Below are 18,299 nucleotides of genomic sequence, written 5' to 3' on the forward strand. Positions count from 1 at the left end.
CACACACACACGCCGAATCGTGAACCCTGACGTACGACTTGCTCACACGCAGTCGCCTCCTCGGACGCAACCGGGGCCCCCTGCGAGCTCTGCTTACTTCATTTCCCAAGCGCCTTCCTGCCATCCTTCATTGTGGTTCCTGCTAATTATGGCAGTTGTTGTTCTGGGTTTAATTACAGGCTGGTGGAAGTTCTGTGGTCTGTTTAAGTTCATTAAAGTGGATCTGCTTTACAGTCTTCCTAAACAACGTCCTGCTTCGGTCCAGCTTTTCTAATCCCTTTTTCTGCCGCCTCTCCTCGCTGTGCTACTGGAAAATGTAGCATTTATGTCACTGTGATGGTGTTTTTGTCACTCGTCCCTCACTGGCATTAAAACTGTGTGCGCGCATGTGTTTTTGTGTTCCCCGTAGACTACACAAGGGACCTGCGGTGTGAGTCACAGTCTAGCCCGATAGACGGACTCTCTGTACGCAGCGTTACTGAGGATCTAAGCTGTTAATCTGCCCTCCGGGGTTTCTTCATCATATGGAGCTGTCTGCAGAAAAACAGCTGTCTCTCTTCAGGTCGCAGCTCAGTTAAAAATAAATGGCATCACAATGTCCAGTTTTCCAAACTAGTATTTACGTTGAAGGATTCCAGTTGTGGTGTCTATGGAAACGACCTCATGGTCATCGGTATCAGTCTCTGGACAGTGAAGCCCGGGGGAAGTATAAAATAATAAAGCCGCCTGGTCCTCTAACATACGAACAGTCTGCTGGTTTTGCACTCCGATGGTAATTGATGCCGCTCGCTGCCAGGCCGGCCGCACTGCGTGGAAACCTTGCTACGCTCCCCTCACACCGCTCTCTGCGCCAGCCTTGGTCCATACGGCCAAACACACACACACATGACAGAAACATCACAGCTTTCATTCACAGATGCACACGATGGTACACTATTCCCTCCCTTGGGTTTGGAATACGTGGGTCAGCCTGGCAGCCGACTGGGTGGTGGCGGAGGATGTTATTTTATCGCTCTATTCCTCCGGGTCCACATGTCTCAGAGGGCTAAATGAGATTACTGTAATCCAGCTTGGCCCGAGAGGGACGGAAATCTTACCTCGCTTTCTCCCCTCTCCTTCCCTTTCTCCTCTTGGCCCTTCTCAGCCCCCCGGTTTCATCTGTGCTTGTTCCTATACGACGTTTATATTTAACAACGAGACTCGCAAGAGTCACAAAATCATCGGCTCGATATCTGAACGAGGTTCAAACTGCCTCGACCCCGTCTTCATCTTTGTCTCATCTGTGTTTCACCTGTAAACTTGCTCTACAGCGGGACGATAACGACGTGTCTCGCATCATCTAATCTCCCTGCGTTCTCTCCTCAGATGGCATCCTGCAGAGGGAGGATGCTCCTCTGTGTGCTGCAGAAATTGGCTCTGAACTCCAGAAACAGTTTGCCATCCTGCCAGGTTGGTTTGATTTATGTCCCTCCCGTCTGACTGACACACACACACACACACACACACACACACACCAGTCTTGTGGTATTCCACCATCAGGCTTAGTGATAATTAGCTTGTGAGACGTGGTCATTTAAAAATATCCCATGATAGATTTTTCCCCCAAAAGTAGCAGCGTGTATTAGATTAGAATGGAAAATTGGGTTCACAATAGTTCACATTTAAGTAAACTAAATGGGGATTGAATTTGCAGAGGAATTGGCACATTAAGGGTTATTGCGGTAATGCAACAAAACTCTGGGTGATTTCAGTGTTGCAGTCCACAGTTTTTAAAAGTGTTTGGTCAAACGTTCGAGCTGGAATCAAAGTGAGTCTGAGGAAAATTCACAGTAAGACGAGTGTCATCCATATTCCAGAAATAACTCTAATGACTAAACTTAGCTGTATTGTATGTAGGCCTGGTCCTCTGTGCTGTAGCTTTAGGACCAATGTCAGGCCAAATATATGTTGCTTATCACTCAGCTGCATAATTTCCTTTAGAGACAAGAATGGTGTTCTGCTCGGGCCGTTTCTTTTTCTTGTGATATATATGAAATAAATGTAATAAAAGAACACAAATCCTGGACTCGTCCAAAGTAGTCCTCTCATGTAACGTAAAGTCTCTTAAAAAGAAGTGTCAATTTGACGTTTGGCACAAACAACTGCTCACAGAGGGACGTGTGCACACTGAAGCGCTCAGAAACACGCTCTTCGGGACCAGCGTTGGGTCACCATGACGATACGGCCTGCAGAGTGACTGCATGTAAATAATTCATCCTCATGATGATCTGCTTTGCAACTTGACCTTGTGCTAAAAGGACCTGTGTGTGTGTGTGTGTGTGTGTGTGTGTGTGTGTTGAAAAAGGATTAGATAAATAATTTCCTATTTTAACCATCAATCGTGACTTCTGTGTCTCCCAGGGGGCCGCAGCATGAATGGCAACCCCGTCATCGTCTTCCCTGAGTTCCCCGATTTCAGCGAGCTGGAGGAGGACGAGATCCAAAATGTCCTCCGCTACCTCAGCAGCATCCCCAGGTTAGCGTCACAACCCTTCTCCTCCACTTCTTTTGGTTTGAAAACAAACGACAATCTGGCCAATTTGTGAAGGTGCGATACCACATGGAGCCAGCAGATGTCAGCAGCACGACGTCAAAGGCCTGCCACAATGAAAGCTTCTGCACAAAAGACATAAAAAATACATTTTAGAGAGACCGGAAGGAAATATATATATATATATATATATATATATATATATATATATATATATATATATATATATATTTAATTACAAGACACCCCAGTTTTATTCAAAGGATTTGACTGTAGCTCAAGATAGAATTGTTCTAAATAGAATAATCCCCTATAAAAGAGGTTTTAGATGTGGCTTGAGGAAATCATTACACACGCCTCTTTCCTACCCTCTGTCCTTCCTCCTCCTTTAATCCTCCCTCTCACCTCCCCTCCCTTTCTTTCGCCTCTTCTTTATTGCTGAGCGCTGCATACTCATGCATACACACGCGTAATTATAAGGGGAGGAGAAATGATGGAGATGTACACATCTCTATACAAATGTGCTTGTGTGTGTCATGGCGGACTCAGTTTTTTTTTTTCTTTTCTTTTTTTTTGCGGCTCATCACCTTTCATACGTCCCCCCCCACCCCTGTGTCCCCTCCCTTTCTCTCCACCATCTATCTGCACCCGGCTGCCAATGGTCTGCACTCTGCATTCTGATTGGCTGTGGGAGAACAGCAAGATGCAGGGCTCTGTTTCAATTGGCCGATAAAGGGAGGCAGGTGGCGGAGGAGCCGAGGGAGAAGGAGGGAGATGCTCTTTAAGGATGTGAGCGTTCACCTCTTTCCATCCGCGAGCTGCAAACGGATGAACACGGACCGCAGCGGGATGAGGAACATTCAAGGAGGAATGGATTATTGCTGGATAACAACAAAGGGATATTAAGGATTTTTGTGGGGGTTTTGTCTCTCCGATTTTCATCGCGGTTCATTCAAGTGGTTCTATTTTTTTCTTTTTCCTGTAGAGATGGCTTGATGATCTGATGTTGCAGCGTTCTCTGGGTAGCGTTATTATTTTCCTAATATTTCTGTGAGCAATAATGAAAATTGGCTAATTGTGAAACCCAGATGGAACAACCCCACCGTGGCCCAACAGTGTGTGTTTGTGCGTGCAGCGTTTTAATTGATATACATGTGTGTTTAGATGTAAGGATGCCCGGCAGCACCTCAGCCGCAAAGCCCGCATTCACACACACACATTAGCTCAATGAGGTTGCTTACATGTGGTGCTGCCTGTGGAATGAATGAGATGGGACGAAGATTTTCACACACACATATTGACGCAGCGCCAAGGTTACCATGGTAATCACAAAGGTCTCTAATAATCCTCACTGATGACAAATGATTACCACTGATGCACAGGCAGCTGTTACTCTTCTAGCATGGCTGTTTAATCATCACACAATATCCTCTCCTGTCATTTTTACATCGTTTTGGTATGTGCTGTATTATGTCAGTTACAGGAACATCGTAGTAACGGTCGAAAGATGGGGATACATTTCAACATTTGTTGGTTGAAAATTCTAAGCATATATTCTCTGATTCCATGAACGGTACCTTCTCTTCACTTGGACCTGTCGTCCCAACGACTGACGACTCGTTCATGGTACCCGAACGCACACCAACAGGAAAGTTGTTTCCCCGGTGATAACGGCGCGCGCTTCTTTCTCCTCCGCAGCGTTGCAGCATCCGCAGTGGGTTTCATCCTGGTCATCGACAGACGACTGGACCGATGGGCCGCCGTCAGGGCTACCCTGCTCCGCATCGCTGTAAGACCGCGTGTGTGTGTGTGTGTGTGTGTGTGTGTGTGTGTGTGTGTGTCACTTGCTAATGATATACCTCTGACTGGTGCAAATGACTGTTTTGAACCGCGTGCATTTAGTCTGCATGTTGTAATGCTTCTTTTAAACACAGATCAGTAGGTGGAGTTGATGGTGTCAGCTGTCTGTGTTTGTGTGTGTGTTTGTGATTTGGTTTGCCACCCCCGACAGTAATTGATGTTTTTTCGGTGTGTGTTTGCTAGCTTGTGCAAACTTTACATTAGTGGGATTTGATTCGAAGCAGCTGTGTTGTTTTTCATGCTGGATGGAGTTAGCGCGGCATATTACGCCGGAGTGGACGGGCGGATTCTGACAGCGCGTGCGTGCGTGCGTGCGTGCGACAAACAAAACAAGACAGGGGATTCAGGGAAGTGCTTAAAAAGAGAAAATGTGGGATGATGAGTTGAGAGAAGGCAAAACGAAGAAGCGGAAACAGACTCATGAACAGGAAAAAGAAATTGCGGGTATGAAAAATAGTAGAAAAGCAAAATGTTTCAATCCACACGGGGTAATATGGCTTAAATTCCCTGTTCCCCCATACAGTCCATCTGTAAATCATGATTAACATGAGGACACTGCTTCACCACACCCTCCACATCTGTTGTTAAGATGCTCATCCCGCTTAACACCACTTAGCATGTTCACGTTATGCTAATGTATGCTAATTGGACACTGATTATAATCAAATCCCATAGTCTCTTCCGGGAGTTTCTAAGAAACCATCCCCACAGTGGCAATAAGTCACTATGAAGCTGCTCCCTTTATAATAACTCCACCAAGTCAGTTTAACCTGGACACATCTGCACAATGAAGAAACCCCCCACCAATCACAATGGTCCAGTCCAGTCTATTATCATACTGTCGTCCAATGGTCCAATCCATGTCCTTGGAGGGGCGTTAACAGGCTGTGGGATTAATTGGAAACAAACTCAAATCCATAAAAACATTTTTTAAGGCAAATAATAGCTGCTGAAGAGCAATTTGCTTTAATTCAGAACCCTTCAGTTAATAATAAAACAAAGCGAGAGAAGTGAGATGTTTCCATGTTTTCCGCTGTTATTAATAACAAAAGTGAATCTTATTTGTTTCGTTGCCAACATTTGGACGAGATGATTAACACAACTCTTGTGTCTGGTAAATGTGAAGCCGAAGCCAGTGGCTAGTTAGCATAGCTTAGCATTAAGAAACACTGTCCAGAGGCGAGAAAGTACCTGCACCTGTGAAGAAAATGTATTCACCGGTTATCTTGTTTGTTTGATCAGGCAACTAGGGAAACACAAACATGATGGCAAAGATCAAATCTGTGTGGAGAAGCAAGTCTTTTTGTCTTGCAGTCATCTCACCTTTGCCAGATTGACACTGTATTTTGTGTTTTGTGATTTTTGTCTTTACTGTTGGTGATTATTAAATTAGAAGTGATTTCTACAGCTCGTAAATCTCATTTTATTAAACGCAGGTCAGAGGTTGATATTCTTGTTAGAGGTGTCTTTTGTTGACAGGAAACCTAATAATATTTCAACTGTTGGTTATTGTTATTGATGCCACAATACTGGAGCTGTTTTGTTAGAGGAACTCGTAAAGAAATGTTGCACTCGATGGAATGATCCATGCGATGAGAAAATGCAAACACCGATTTGTTTATTGAGATATTTTGTCTTGGGGCAAAAGCTTCTAAATCTAGACTTTTATCTGCAATTTATTTAGTCATTGGACATATTTTTAAAAGCTCTAATGTAAAAAGATACACTAGTGGTTTCAGCTTTAAACCTGTTTATTGTGAGCAGGATTGTGTTATAACTCAACCTGAAGCAGGTGACTTGCATGGTCCCGCCTACTCTGTCCACCAGCCAATCACGCCCAGCTTGACTGCAGGATGAAGGTCGTACGTCTCCCTGTGAGACTCTGCGCTCATCAAGGACGTTCAAGGTCACTTGCTGTCATTTGCCGGTTGTCCCCCAGAAAAGAAAGAAAAAAAAACAGGCGTGGGCAGCATCGGGCTGTTTATCAGACGTGCAGTTTCAAAATAGTTTCAGATACAATGATGTGCTACAGCTGTAGATAAATCTGGGGATGAACTTTGACCTCTGGTTTATAGTGCACCATTACTGTAGATCCAAATGGAACGGGCCGAATCCACATGCTTTTGCAGCCAAATGAAGATCTACTGGTGCAGAGAAGAGGCGTGAATTTGTAACACTCCTCCAACAGTTGCAGGAGAGCATCCTCTGTGGTCACTCTTTGTCCCAGCGTGGACACGTCTCTGGGCCAAAAGCAGAGATGCAGACAGAGGGGGGGGGGTTGGAGCGGGTGGAGGGCCAACTCCCAGGAGGACCGTGTGGGTATCGTTAGTGGACACGACTGGAGTGCTTTTCCTTACCAGAAGAATATAAATCACCCTGGTCAACGGAAAATGATATTCTAATCCTAATCATTTATTTATGTGCGCCCTTTATCTGTGGGAAGTGCGCCTGGCTTTAACGTCGTAGTGTGTGTCCAGGGGACGTGTGTGCACATTAGCATGACTGTGTTCATCTGTCAGGGGGGGTTGCTGCCAGCAGGTTGTGTATTATCATGGTAATGCAGAGGCACAAATTAAACCGCGACCTCTCAGGTTTTATTGAATTTAATGGGTTCCAGTTGCTTGTTGAGTTTGTCTGGTGTTCTTCTGGTAGAACAGGAATCTAATTCAAAGCTATTTTGCATCTTTCTCACGCCATGTCACCTGCGAGTGATTAATATTAGCTCTCGTTTTTGGGAAAAATGGGAGAGGAACCCATGCAGAGCGAGCGTTGAATTTTCCAACCTGGCTGTCTTTCATCAGCATCACAAGCAGGCGCAGCGTGTGTGTGTGTGTGTGTGTGTGTGTGGGCAATTGTGTGCATGTGTGTGTCAGCCAAAAATAAATGAGTAGCAGCACTCTTTTAAAAGACTCCCTCAAACACACGGACATCAGTGACTCCCGCTCTCACACACACGCGCACAGTCTCTCTGCATCATCTCTCTCGCTGCCGAGTTCCTTCGTGTACTCCATGTTGGTCCGTGCGCTTTCCCGACGAGAGCGGTTTCCGTGGTAACGCCGTGCAGGAATTTCATGGCTGTGATGTAAGTGCACCTCTGTGTGAGCGCAGGCCTACTTGCAGACTGAACCGCAGCCGTGCACAGTATTTAGTTGTCGTTCTGCTGATGTTCTCTGTGGTTCTGATGAATGTCGACGACAATTAGCAGCTCAGTACACAGCAAAGCCACAAGCAGGATCATGTTTGATGATCAGGTCCAGAAATTATTTTAAATGTTTTCTACAATATCTCCACTCTTTTGTCTTTCCTGCTGTTATTTATGCAATGGCTGAAGATTTAACGAGCTTGTCACACGTCTCTCAGCTTAGATCTCTCAGCCTTTCTGCTGAGTGGCCTCTCGGGCGGCTCTCTGTGTAAAGGCAATTCTACGCTTTCAACCGGTCAGTACGGAGGTGGAGAGACAACAAGCTGTGGTTATTCCCAAAGACCCCACAGGACTAATTTACCTTGCAGTCACAGCTTGTTAGATGAAGGGGAGCAACTGTGAGGCAATGTAGGAGATTTAGTGGATATTAAATTCCAGAAAAACAAACCTTCGTGGTTCCGGGTTGCAGCAGAGGAACTGCTCTACAGTTTCAAGCCGCTCCAGCGGTACTGAACTTGAATGTGACCCCCCCCCCCAAACAAATGCACACTAGTGAAGGAATATTCTGTCCTCAAAACTGTTTATTTTAGATGTTAAATTCAATATGCTATCCTTGATCTTTTTCTTTTAACCTCACTATAGGAAAAAAAGTGAAGGCCGGAATCTCTCTATCAATTGATTTGATTTCCTATTTAATTGAATGACGAACATGGTTGGTTGCTAAAAAAGTGAACTCCCTCTTGGTTTTTCCTCGCTCAGGGTTCATTTCCAGGGAACTTGCACTTGGTTCTGGTGTTACGTCCCACTACTTTGCTCCAGCGGACTCTGTCAGACTTCCTGTTCAAGTACAACAAGGATGAGTTCAAAATGAAGGTGTGACTCGCCTCCGTCATTCTTTATGTCTCGTACGTTACGCTGGGTTGCGTTTTTAACGCATAACTTTGTATACTGAGCTGGTTGTGTGTTTATCAGGTGGTGATGCTGAGTTCGGTGACTGAGCTCCATGCCTACATCGACCCGGGACAGCTGACCACCGAGCTGGGAGGAACGCAGGAATACCGCCACGAGAGCTGGATTTCACACCGCACTGTATGTACACCCCACGCGAGGTCTCCTCCTTCGTAGGCACCGTTGCGTCGTGTTGCACCGCCACCTGAACGTCTCCCTCCGCAGGCGATCGAGGCGTTCGCCCTCATGGTGAAGACCACGGCTCAGACCCTGCAGGCGTTCGGCACGGAGCTCGCCGAGACCGAATTGCCCAACGATGCCGAGGCCACCACCAACCTGCTGCAGGCACACACGCTGAAGAAGGATAACATGAAGGTCACAAATGCCTTTCTTTCTATCCCAAGGTGTGCTCGGGGGGGGCGGGGAAGTCATTGCTGAGTGTTGAAAATGATTTGTTTGGATTTTCAGGAGGACCTGCAGGTAGCGCTGTCCCAAGGGGGACGCCTGTTGGAGTGTATAAACGAGCCTCTTCAGACGGACCCCGAATACGGCATGACCAGCGATGAACTGGAAAACCTAGCTACCGTACAGAGGTATAAGGAGATGAATGCAAAAGACTGACTTGTCCCTGAACCAATCAGTGAATCAACCCCCCCCCTCCCCCTTCTCAGACTCCTGGGTCAGCTGGACGAAACGGAGACGGCGTTTGACGATTTCTGGGAGCGTCACCGCACCAAGTTGGAGCAGTGTCTGCAGCTCCGCCATTTTGAACAGCACTTCCGTGAAGTGAGTTGAATTCCTGGGGTGGGGGGGCGTTGCTCTGGACAGCTCGACGGCAGCACGTTAACTGCGTGCGTGTTTTTTCGTAGGTGCGCGGCCAGCTCGATGTGACATCAGAGCGGCTGTCGGGGTTCTCAGAGGTCAGCGTAAGCCCCGCCCACGCCGAGCACGTCCTCCGGGAGCTCAGCGGACTGGAGGACAGAGCATGTGTAAGACACACACACACACACACACGCACACACAGCCGTGATTCATCACCCAGCACATGCTCAACACTTTCACCGTGGATGCATCCTCAAAGCCATATGGCCAATATAGTCAATGTGAAGCCCTGTCCCCATCCCCCACTCGCCGCACAAGCTACACATGAGATGCATAAGAGGTTGATTGATTCGTACAAAGACGTGTCCCGCCGTGTCCAGCTCCATAATGAACGCTCTACTTAGACTACTACTTGCGGAGAAGGACAAACTGGGGCAGGTTAGGGGAACCCTCTGTATTTCCGATATATTAAGGACGAGACGTCGTCGATGTGTCCTAACAGGACGCACTGGACCGCGCCCTGTCGCTGGCGCGTGAGGGGGACAGGCTGATAGACAACTCCCACTACGCAGAGGACTCCATCAGGCCCAAGTGCAGCGAGCTGCGGGGAGCGTGCGAGGAGATCAGCTCCACGATGAGGAGCAAGAAGGACCTCCTGCTCAGGGCGATGGAGCTCCACCACGCTCTGGAGAAGGTAGGCGTGTGGGTCAGATCGTTTTCTTTGGTCAGGTAATAAAAGGAGGTATTTTTCCAGACATTGTGGTCTAGAATTCCTGCCAATCTTTTCCTCGTAGGCGTCACGGTGGTGCGAGGAGGGCATCTTCCTGCTGGCCAGTCAGCCAGTGGACCGCTGTCAGTCTCAGGATGGAGCTGAAGCAGCCCTGCAAGAGCTGGAGCGATACCTGGACACGGCGCCGCTACACGCCATCGCCGACTGCAGCGCCATCTGCTGCCAGTATGAAGCGGTGCTCACAACTCAGCTCAGGGTCGGTAGGACATGGATTTGACTGGTGAATTTCTGTTTTTTTCCTTTTTTTTGAGTTTGATGCAATAACTGGGATTGTGTTCGGGCCCCTTCAGGACCAGGTGGAGAGGGTTTTCCAGAAGCAAAGCTCAGTCCAGGAGATGTTTGAGAAGAGACGTGTCAGCCTGAAGAAACTCGCCGCCAAACAGACCAGACCAGTCCAGCCAGTGGCCCCAAGACCTGAAGTGAAGTCGCCGCTCTCCTCGCCCAGTAAGCCTGGATCAATAATCAATCGACTGGTTTAACGAAGAAGACATGATCCTTAAATCCTTACAAGTGTTCTTTTTTTTTTTTTTTTCCTCCGTCCTTCAGATCAAGAGCGAAAAGAGAGAAGATACTCTGCAGATAATTCAATCTGCAAAAAGGTAACTGTTCAATTATCAATCAATTTCACTGGCAGTCAATATTTAAACCAAATTAAATTGAATTCTCCTTCATTGATCATGAGCAGTTTAGTCAAACACTACATAAGAATGTGTGCGCGTACAGGTGGACTCTCCCACACATAACGGTGGCATCGGGCATGCTTCTCTGTCAGAGGAGGAGGAAAACCTGGCAGTGCTTCGGCGGTAAGTGGAGGGGGGTCAAAGGTCATCCTCGGAGCCTTAGTCGAGAACGCAGCGATGCCGTAATGACGGAAGGTTCTGTTTTGCCGTGTTGCAGCCACGTGATGAATGAACTGCTGGAGACGGAGAGGGCGTACGTGGAGGAGCTGCTGTGTGTGCTGGAGGTGAGCGTCGGTCACCACAAAGGACGGCTGGCGTGTAAGTCGGTGCCGTGTGACGCATTTCAATATTCCTCTCCAGGGATATGCGGCTGAGATGGACAACCCAGCCATGGCTCACCTCATCCCCAGCACCCTGCTGAGCAAGAAGGTCGTCCTGTTTGGCAACATGTCTGAAATCTACCAGTTTCATAAGAGGTACTCTCCGCCGCGCATTTATGCTAAGCTAAGCTGCTCGCTCCAGCTTCTCGATTACAATACAGATGTGAAAGTCGAGCGCCACTCTAAACCTCCATGATGTTTGTCTCCAGGACGTTTCTAAAAGAGCTAGAAGCGTACACCGACTGCCCAGAGCTAGTTGGCCGCTGCTTTTTAGAAAGGGTAAGCAGACGTAAAACGAGCCAATTAAAGAAAAGAAAAAGTCAAGTCAATGACGTACCTAATTCAACGTCTCTCTGTAGATGAAGGACCTGCAGATCTACGAGGCGTACTGCCAGAATAAACCCCGCTCTGAGAGCTTGTGGAGACAGTGCTCCGACTGTGCCTTCTTCCAGGTAACCCTCCGCCCCCGACTCCCTTCCTTCCCGCGTGGCCTCTAAGAACGATGAACTCTTAAGCATCCTCGTGGGTGGATGTTTTTGTGAACCAGGAGTGCCAGAAGAAGCTGGAGCATAAACTTGGCTTGGACTCCTACCTCCTGAAACCCGTCCAGAGAATAACCAAGTACCAGCTCCTGCTGAAGGTGAGCCGTGCTGTTTTTCACCCTGTACCCATGCAGGTTTATTTCGGTCTCGCTGTATTCCCACTTTCTGTTCGCAGGAGCTGTTGAAGTACAGCAAGGGATGCGACGGATGTGATGACCTACAGGAAGCGCTCTCCTCCATCCTGGGGATCTTGAAGGCTGTCAATGACTCCATGCATCTCATCGCCATAACGGGATACGAGGTCTGCGGTCCGCGTTTCGATGATCACGAGCGGCCGCTCGCTGCAACGACTCACAGGATAAAACTCTGTCCGTCTTCTCCCCCCCTCCCCCTTTCAGGGTAACCTGTCGGATCTGGGCCGCCTGCTGATGCAGGGCTCCTTCAGCGTGTGGACGGAGCACAAAAAAGGTCACGCCAAGGTCAAAGACCTGGCCCGGTTCAAGCCTATGCAGAGGCACCTGTTCCTGCACCAAAAGGCGCTGCTCTTCTGCAAGAGGAGGGAGGAGAACGGCGAGGGCTACGAGAAGGCTCCGTCGTACAGCTTCAAGCACTCCCTCAGTGTAAGGTCACGGCGGTCAGGTTTTTCTTCTTCTTCTTTGGACTCAATATGAAAGGGCTGACTTTGTGGCTTCATTCTCCTCTCAGATGACCGCGGTGGGCATCACAGAGAGCGCCAAGGGGGACAACAAGAAGTTTGAGGTTTGGTGCAACTCCAGAGACGAAGTCTTCATAGTCCAGGTGAGCTCGGTCGGCCTCGGCGCTCCGATACGCTGAGATGAAAACCGCACACGCTGTTAATGCCGCTTGAACGTTGCTTTTTCTCAATCCAGGCTCCGACGGCGGAGATCAAAACATCGTGGGTGAACGAGATCCGCAAAGTTCTGACCCAGCAGCTCAAAGCCTTCAGAGGTATCGTAACCTGCGCAAACCCTTTTGGGTTTCTTTGTCCCGGTTTTTTCTTTTTGCCTCAACGTACCCACTTTCAACAGCCCTTCATGTTTCAGATGCCAGTCAGCAGAAGACCCCTGACTCAGTTTTCCCGAGTCCCACCAGCAACAGCGCCTCCATCTCCCTCAGGTGGGGTTGAAGTCTTGTTTGAATATAGCGCCGCAGAAGGAGCAGCCACGGATCAGAGGCCTTTTTAAAACTAGTTTTCACGTTTGTTCCTTCTCGTCCGCAGTCCGTTTCGTAGCGGTGGTCCGAAAAATCCAAAGAAGCAAGAGGAGAAGAAGGCGGAGACGAGCTCAGCGTCTGACTCCCCGTCTTCACCGAAACACAAAGGTGAATGTGTGATGCTCACAGTTAGAGATGAAACGAATCAGCGGAGATGCTCCTAAGCGCTTAAAAGTGAACTCACTGATCTTCTTTTTCTTTATCACCCTCATCTTCATGGATCCTTCTGTCTCTGACTCTCGGTTACTATACTTTTTGGGGGGGGGGGGGCTATATTTATTTCCCCACTTGCAACCCTTTTTTTTTCTCTTCCTCCATTTCAAACCATTATTTCCAGATGAACCAGTGACCAGTCCGACCACAGACAGGTCTTCAGTGGCTAAAAAGCGTTTTACTTTGCAGGGCTTCAGCAATCTGAAGAGTCCGAAAGGTAACGTTGGCAGACCCAGAGAGGATTTCAGCTATGGAATTCTGTCTTTTAACAAGTGAAAAGTCTTACTCATAATTTAAGTAACAGTGTTACTGACAGTGTTTTCCTTTCCGCCAGTATAGTTATCATCAGTTTTATAATAAAAACGCGTACGTACATGTGCTGTGTTACTATGTGAATGTGAACTATCGCCTCATAATACCGCTGATATGTTGCAGTCACTCTGCCTCCTGGTGGTAGACTGACATTGCTACTGCTGTAAGAAACACCAGACCTACAGAAGGCTGTGTCAATTGTGTGTCTTTCACCAAAGACTGGAGGTCACACTATTCACAACATGTACCAGCTTGAGACAGTTAATGAGTGTTGTGTTCTTGCTTCGTTCTCTTCTTCCTCTTCCACCTGTTCCCTCTCTTGGCTGGTTTCTGCCGGCTTGGCCAGGCTCTGCTCTGAGCCCCGAGCACGGCTCCAAACGCCACTCGGTCAAGAGTGACCCCACGCCGTTTGGGTTCAAAGGTACATCGTCGTCCGATATACATACTGGGCCCATCTAACACTGGAGCCCGTCATTCATCCTCCCATCACTAGACACTAGAGCGTGAAACGGGATACGGCGTGACACCAAACACTAATCCGGCAGTATGAGCTGCTTTTCATAACGTCGGCCTGCATTTACCATCACAGCAGGGTACATGTGTTGAGTGAGGGGAATATGCAGGACCTTGAAGTCTGTTTTTGACTCGCCCCACAGTTAGCATGACATTTCTTTTTTCTCAGGTCAAAGTAATGATCACTGAATTAGATTCTTTGCTCGTTAGCTCGGCGCAGCGCGCGGACTAGAAACAGGGGAAGGTAAATTGATCGGCAGATTGCGTACGTCTGCTGGCAGCGATGAGGATCGGGTTCACCGCTGCCGGTCTTTCTCCTCGTCCGTTTCATTGACCCAGCTGTCTGACTGCGGGACAGGCTGTCTCACCGACTCGCTGGCTGTCCCCCCCCCCCTCCCGTCTGTAGAGCCGGCTCCCCACGTCACTCTGAGCAGAGTCCGCTGGATGAGCGCCTCTAGTCTGTTACAGAACAAGCGGGCAGGTACAGAGCCGCCATGGGGATCAGCCACTGTGGGGGTTTGCTGTGGTTTGTGGTTGGCAGCGTATCCACTTTCCTTTCTTCTAGCCTGTACTGAGTCATGTCTCTCATTGGGCCTGAGATGGTGGAAGCTCCTTCTATCACTTTAAAATGTAACATTCTAAGTCTCACTTCAAGGCTAAAAGGCCCCGTTTTCTGCAAGCTACCTACTCTACCTCCAATGGATCTCTCTCCTCCTCTTCTGCTGTTGGCTGTTTTACGGTTGGAGGTTGTGCTGCGTGAACAATATTGAGAATGAGAACTTATTTTCCACGGCAGCTTTGAATCAGTCCGCTTGATTCAAATCTCAGCAGCTCTTCTTGATTTAGCTCTGGTTTGAAATTTACTGGGACCTTTCTCCATCGATGTTCTCTGGAATTTGGAGGAGTTTGATTTGAACTTGTGTGTGTGTTGATTTGTCAGAACAACATTTTGATCTGATGTTCTGGAATAGATGTACGTGTAACTGGGACTCTTATTTCCAGAAAACATCACACTCACTTACATTCCAATCACAACTATCCACGCTGCACAGTCACTCGTGTTTCCCGTGCCTCAGTATTCCACTTATCTCCTCACACGCAGGCTGGAACAAGGCGTCTCTCTCGGTGGACGCCACAGAGGAGAATGATGGGTACTCCAGCAGCGAGGACCCCATGAACTCTGACCCCGAGGACGAAGTGGGAAGGAAGCTGGTGAGCCTGAATCTGAAGACGTCTTTTTATTTTTTTACCACATTTATATTTGCCACCACTAACCGATTTGCCTTTTGTTGACCTTTGAACCCTAAGGCTCCGGGGAAATATACGGTGGTAGCGGACTGCGAGAAGGCGGGACCTCAGGAGCTGTCCGTCAAGAGTGGAGACCTGGTGCAGCTAATCCGAGAAGGAGAGGAAGGACAGTGGTAATGATTCAATGATTCTGTGCAATACGCAGCAATCTGCAACACGAACAGATGTTTACACCTCTGGTAACAACGATGCGTTCAACCCTCTGCAGGTTCGTGAGGAACCTCCGCAGCAGTCAGGAGGGCTGGGTGGCGGCAGCGAACCTCCTCAGCCTCATCTCCGAGTCCAAGTCGTCCCAGTCGCTCAGCAGCTCAGGTATTCTTCCCACGTGCTTTGTTGTTTGGTCCGGAGGCGCGCGATTCCTAAGCCCTTTTCTTTTTCTCAAAGCCTCCGTGTGCTCTTCCAACACCGCTGTTGTTTGTCCCGCAGACGGCAGCGTCTCTGGGAACCTCAGCACTTCTTCCAGCTGCAGCGAGACCTACACCAGCTTCTCCGACATCAAACCCTGACCCGTGAAACATCTTCCATGTGGAATATCGCAGGAAACCCCAAAGCTGACGGGAGGATTGATCGACTCGCTTTAATCACACAGAACGGTCATGTCAGAGTTCAACAAAAAGCAACCTGAAATATCACAGAATCTGAGGATGCTGGCAGTTTTATCTGATTCTTTTATCTCCTTTCTGGCGGGCAGGATTAACCTCTCGCTTTAGATTATTTTTAAATGTCGAGAATGTTTCAACCTTCTTGTAATGTAGCATTAAAGTGGACAGATTCGAAGAAAGTCATCACTTAACCCTGAACCCCTAAAGTTGACGACGTCACGGCACAAGTCTTGTGCGGCGGTCCACAGATAGAGATGCGATCTGGCTGGTATTTCACACGAGGCTCTTGGTGTCAGACATTAATTGTTCACTGTGAAATGTGGCAGCCTTCTGCAAAGACCGGGGGGGGGGGAATGCTTTGGGGGCATCTGTGAACATCTGGAACCTTCAGCGCGGCGGCGGGCCACGTAGTTGAACGGGGCCTCCCGGCTGGATTTGTAGTCTTCAGGTGAAGGTCACCCACGGCGCCACCTGGTAGTCAGATGTAAAATCACTCACACGGCGAGCGGGCAGCTTTGCAACAACCTCTGGACCTCTTATTTGTTTTTAGTTTTTTTTTTTTCAAGAGCGATTTGCTCTCTAAAGTGCTCTGGATTTCCCCTCTCAGGAAGCCCGAGACGTTGCGTTGGCGGGCGTGGTCTGCTCGCGTCGACTTTTGTGTGTGCGTGAGTTGTTGCGCCTGTGGGTGTCGCTTCAGAACAAATCCAACTATTGTACGTCTCCGCTGAAGGCTACAGGGTCACCCTAATGCATTTAGCCGCTTGAATAATGTCTAACAAGTTAACTGACCCCCGAGCCTCACACGCCTTCACAGAAACGTTGCAGCTTTTTTTTTTTTTGGTTTGTTTAGTGCCACGCTCACCTGTGTTTTGTTTGCTGCGATCAGAAGCCGGCTTTGTCCCCTCCCTCCGCCCCCGGCCCCCGCTCGGGTGTGGGACGGGCGCCACTTCCCCACAGGCGCCGCTAAACCGGCGGCCCGGGACTTTCACAAGCATGTTTGCACCAGCCGCCCCGCAGCAGTGTTACCTTGCTCACTCTGTGATGTAGAAGATCATCATCCATGCAGTCGGATCACTTCATGAAAAGTCTGACAGGGGTGGGGGAGTAAACTTCCCCCATCTTTTATTTTAGGTGTAAGACTCGACCAAACGGAGAGAACAGTGCAGCATGGTGTGGCATTCAAACCACCACCGCCTCTCGGGTTGTATTAGTCCTCCAGTGTGGATCACAGGTGTGATTTTGTTACACGCGGCTGTGACTATGATTATAGCTCATGATGGTTTTTTCGAGGTCTTTGACGAACCCTAACCCCCACATTTCTCACCTAAAGCCACACATGTCCTCCCTATGAAAAGAAAGATTATTTTCCAGGAGAAAAAAAAGGACGCTTACGGGCCTCTCGGGGTCCAACTGCGAGCTAAACTGTGAGCGGCATTATGTGTCGATCCGAGCGAGACTGAGAAAATGTATGTTACACTTGTACAGGTGTGTCCCCTATACCTCACATTGTTTCCCTTGAGAGCCTGTACATTGTGAGGAGGAGCGTGGTTTATGTGAGTCTTCTTGTGTCTCTGTAGCATCTCTTTGTGGCATGTTCCTCGTGAACCTCTCTTGTCAAAGCCCAGAAAAAGGAAAGTATTTTTTTACCAGGCAACGTTGTATGTTGCGAGAGTTTACTTTCTTCCCTCCTGGGAGCTGATCCGAGCACCAAACTTTGTCAGTGTTCTGTCATGATGGAATGAATAAAGCTTACTGAATGGTTTTTACTTTTTGAGTTTGAGGCTGGAGAGATGAGAAGGGTTATATATTTTCTTTTTATGCAGCACATTGCAGCAACCACTGTCTTTTATTTTCCTATTGTATCTACGGAGTATGGTGTTGATATAAATATATTATAATGAGACATATCTGTGTATATTTGTAAATATGTAATTCTGAATTGTATGTAAAATGTAAAGCAACTTTAATAAAGTCTGAAATTGTTTCCTTTAAGGGATTTTGCCTTTTTTAAATGGAATTTAATCTATTTTATTTTATTAATATTAACAATGCCATTTGTAATTGGAAATCTCCAGAATTAGACCAGTGTGAGGCATGTATGCGTTTTGAAATACTATAAAATGGCATCAGTTTAATAGTATTTAAAACATTTTCTCAGTTTAAAATTCATAAGACATGTATGTGTGTATTTTGGTCCAGACGTGTAATGTTAACCACGTGATATATGACCTCCAATGGGTTCTTTCCCCCCAGTTCACTTATGAGTTGTCCTGGGGTGCATTCCAATATGTATAGGATCCAACCTCCAGTCTCTTTTCTCCTTAAGTTATCCATCTCGGTAATTCAAAAGAAGTAAATCGTCTCAATTACCATAAATCCCTTTTATGGTAACTGTTTGAATACCACATTTTATGGTAATATTTG

At 47.8% G+C, this 18,299-nt stretch overlaps 1 protein-coding gene across 22 annotated transcripts in view; it reads left to right on the forward strand.

Annotated features, from left to right (window-relative positions):
* The window catches only part of mcf2la (mcf.2 cell line derived transforming sequence-like a), a 31,996-nt gene extending 14,129 nt beyond the window's left edge, over nt 1–17,867 (forward strand). For 8 of the 22 annotated variants that reach the window (XM_040197293.2, XM_040196728.2, XM_078099533.1 and 5 more), the window contains 31 exons: nt 1,366–1,449; nt 2,401–2,515; nt 4,229–4,319; nt 8,292–8,405; nt 8,505–8,621; nt 8,706–8,855; nt 8,949–9,073; nt 9,152–9,266; nt 9,350–9,469; nt 9,805–9,996; nt 10,097–10,288; nt 10,383–10,536; nt 10,639–10,691; nt 10,816–10,895; nt 10,990–11,056; nt 11,133–11,248; nt 11,362–11,431; nt 11,512–11,604; nt 11,700–11,792; nt 11,870–11,995; nt 12,093–12,314; nt 12,400–12,492; nt 12,585–12,663; nt 12,744–12,831; nt 12,935–13,035; nt 13,265–13,357; nt 13,799–13,873; nt 15,068–15,177; nt 15,274–15,386; nt 15,482–15,585; nt 15,700–17,867. In XM_040197293.2, coding sequence (XP_040053227.2) covers nt 1,366–1,449; nt 2,401–2,515; nt 4,229–4,319; nt 8,292–8,405; nt 8,505–8,621; nt 8,706–8,855; nt 8,949–9,073; nt 9,152–9,266; nt 9,350–9,469; nt 9,805–9,996; nt 10,097–10,288; nt 10,383–10,536; nt 10,639–10,691; nt 10,816–10,895; nt 10,990–11,056; nt 11,133–11,248; nt 11,362–11,431; nt 11,512–11,604; nt 11,700–11,792; nt 11,870–11,995; nt 12,093–12,314; nt 12,400–12,492; nt 12,585–12,663; nt 12,744–12,831; nt 12,935–13,035; nt 13,265–13,357; nt 13,799–13,873; nt 15,068–15,177; nt 15,274–15,386; nt 15,482–15,585; nt 15,700–15,779 — 3,425 coding nt within the window. In that variant the 3' untranslated portion in view covers nt 15,780–17,867. Of the gene's footprint in view, nt 1–1,365; nt 1,450–2,400; nt 2,516–3,246; nt 3,553–4,228; nt 4,320–8,291; nt 8,406–8,504; nt 8,622–8,705; nt 8,856–8,948; nt 9,074–9,151; nt 9,267–9,349; nt 9,470–9,804; nt 9,997–10,096; nt 10,289–10,382; nt 10,537–10,638; nt 10,692–10,815; nt 10,896–10,989; nt 11,057–11,132; nt 11,249–11,361; nt 11,432–11,511; nt 11,605–11,699; nt 11,793–11,869; nt 11,996–12,092; nt 12,315–12,399; nt 12,493–12,584; nt 12,664–12,743; nt 12,832–12,934; nt 13,036–13,264; nt 13,358–13,798; nt 13,874–14,371; nt 14,447–15,067; nt 15,178–15,273; nt 15,387–15,481; nt 15,586–15,699 lie in introns of those variants that run through there. The other 14 variants (XM_078099568.1, XM_078099547.1, XM_078099539.1 and 11 more) reach the window with 8 other exon arrangements.
* The last annotated feature ends 432 nt before the right edge of the window (nt 17,868–18,299 follow it).

The sequence above is a fragment of the Gasterosteus aculeatus genome, chromosome 1 (genome assembly GCF_964276395.1).
Source record: "Gasterosteus aculeatus chromosome 1, fGasAcu3.hap1.1, whole genome shotgun sequence".
Lineage (NCBI taxonomy): Eukaryota > Metazoa > Chordata > Actinopteri > Perciformes > Gasterosteidae > Gasterosteus > Gasterosteus aculeatus.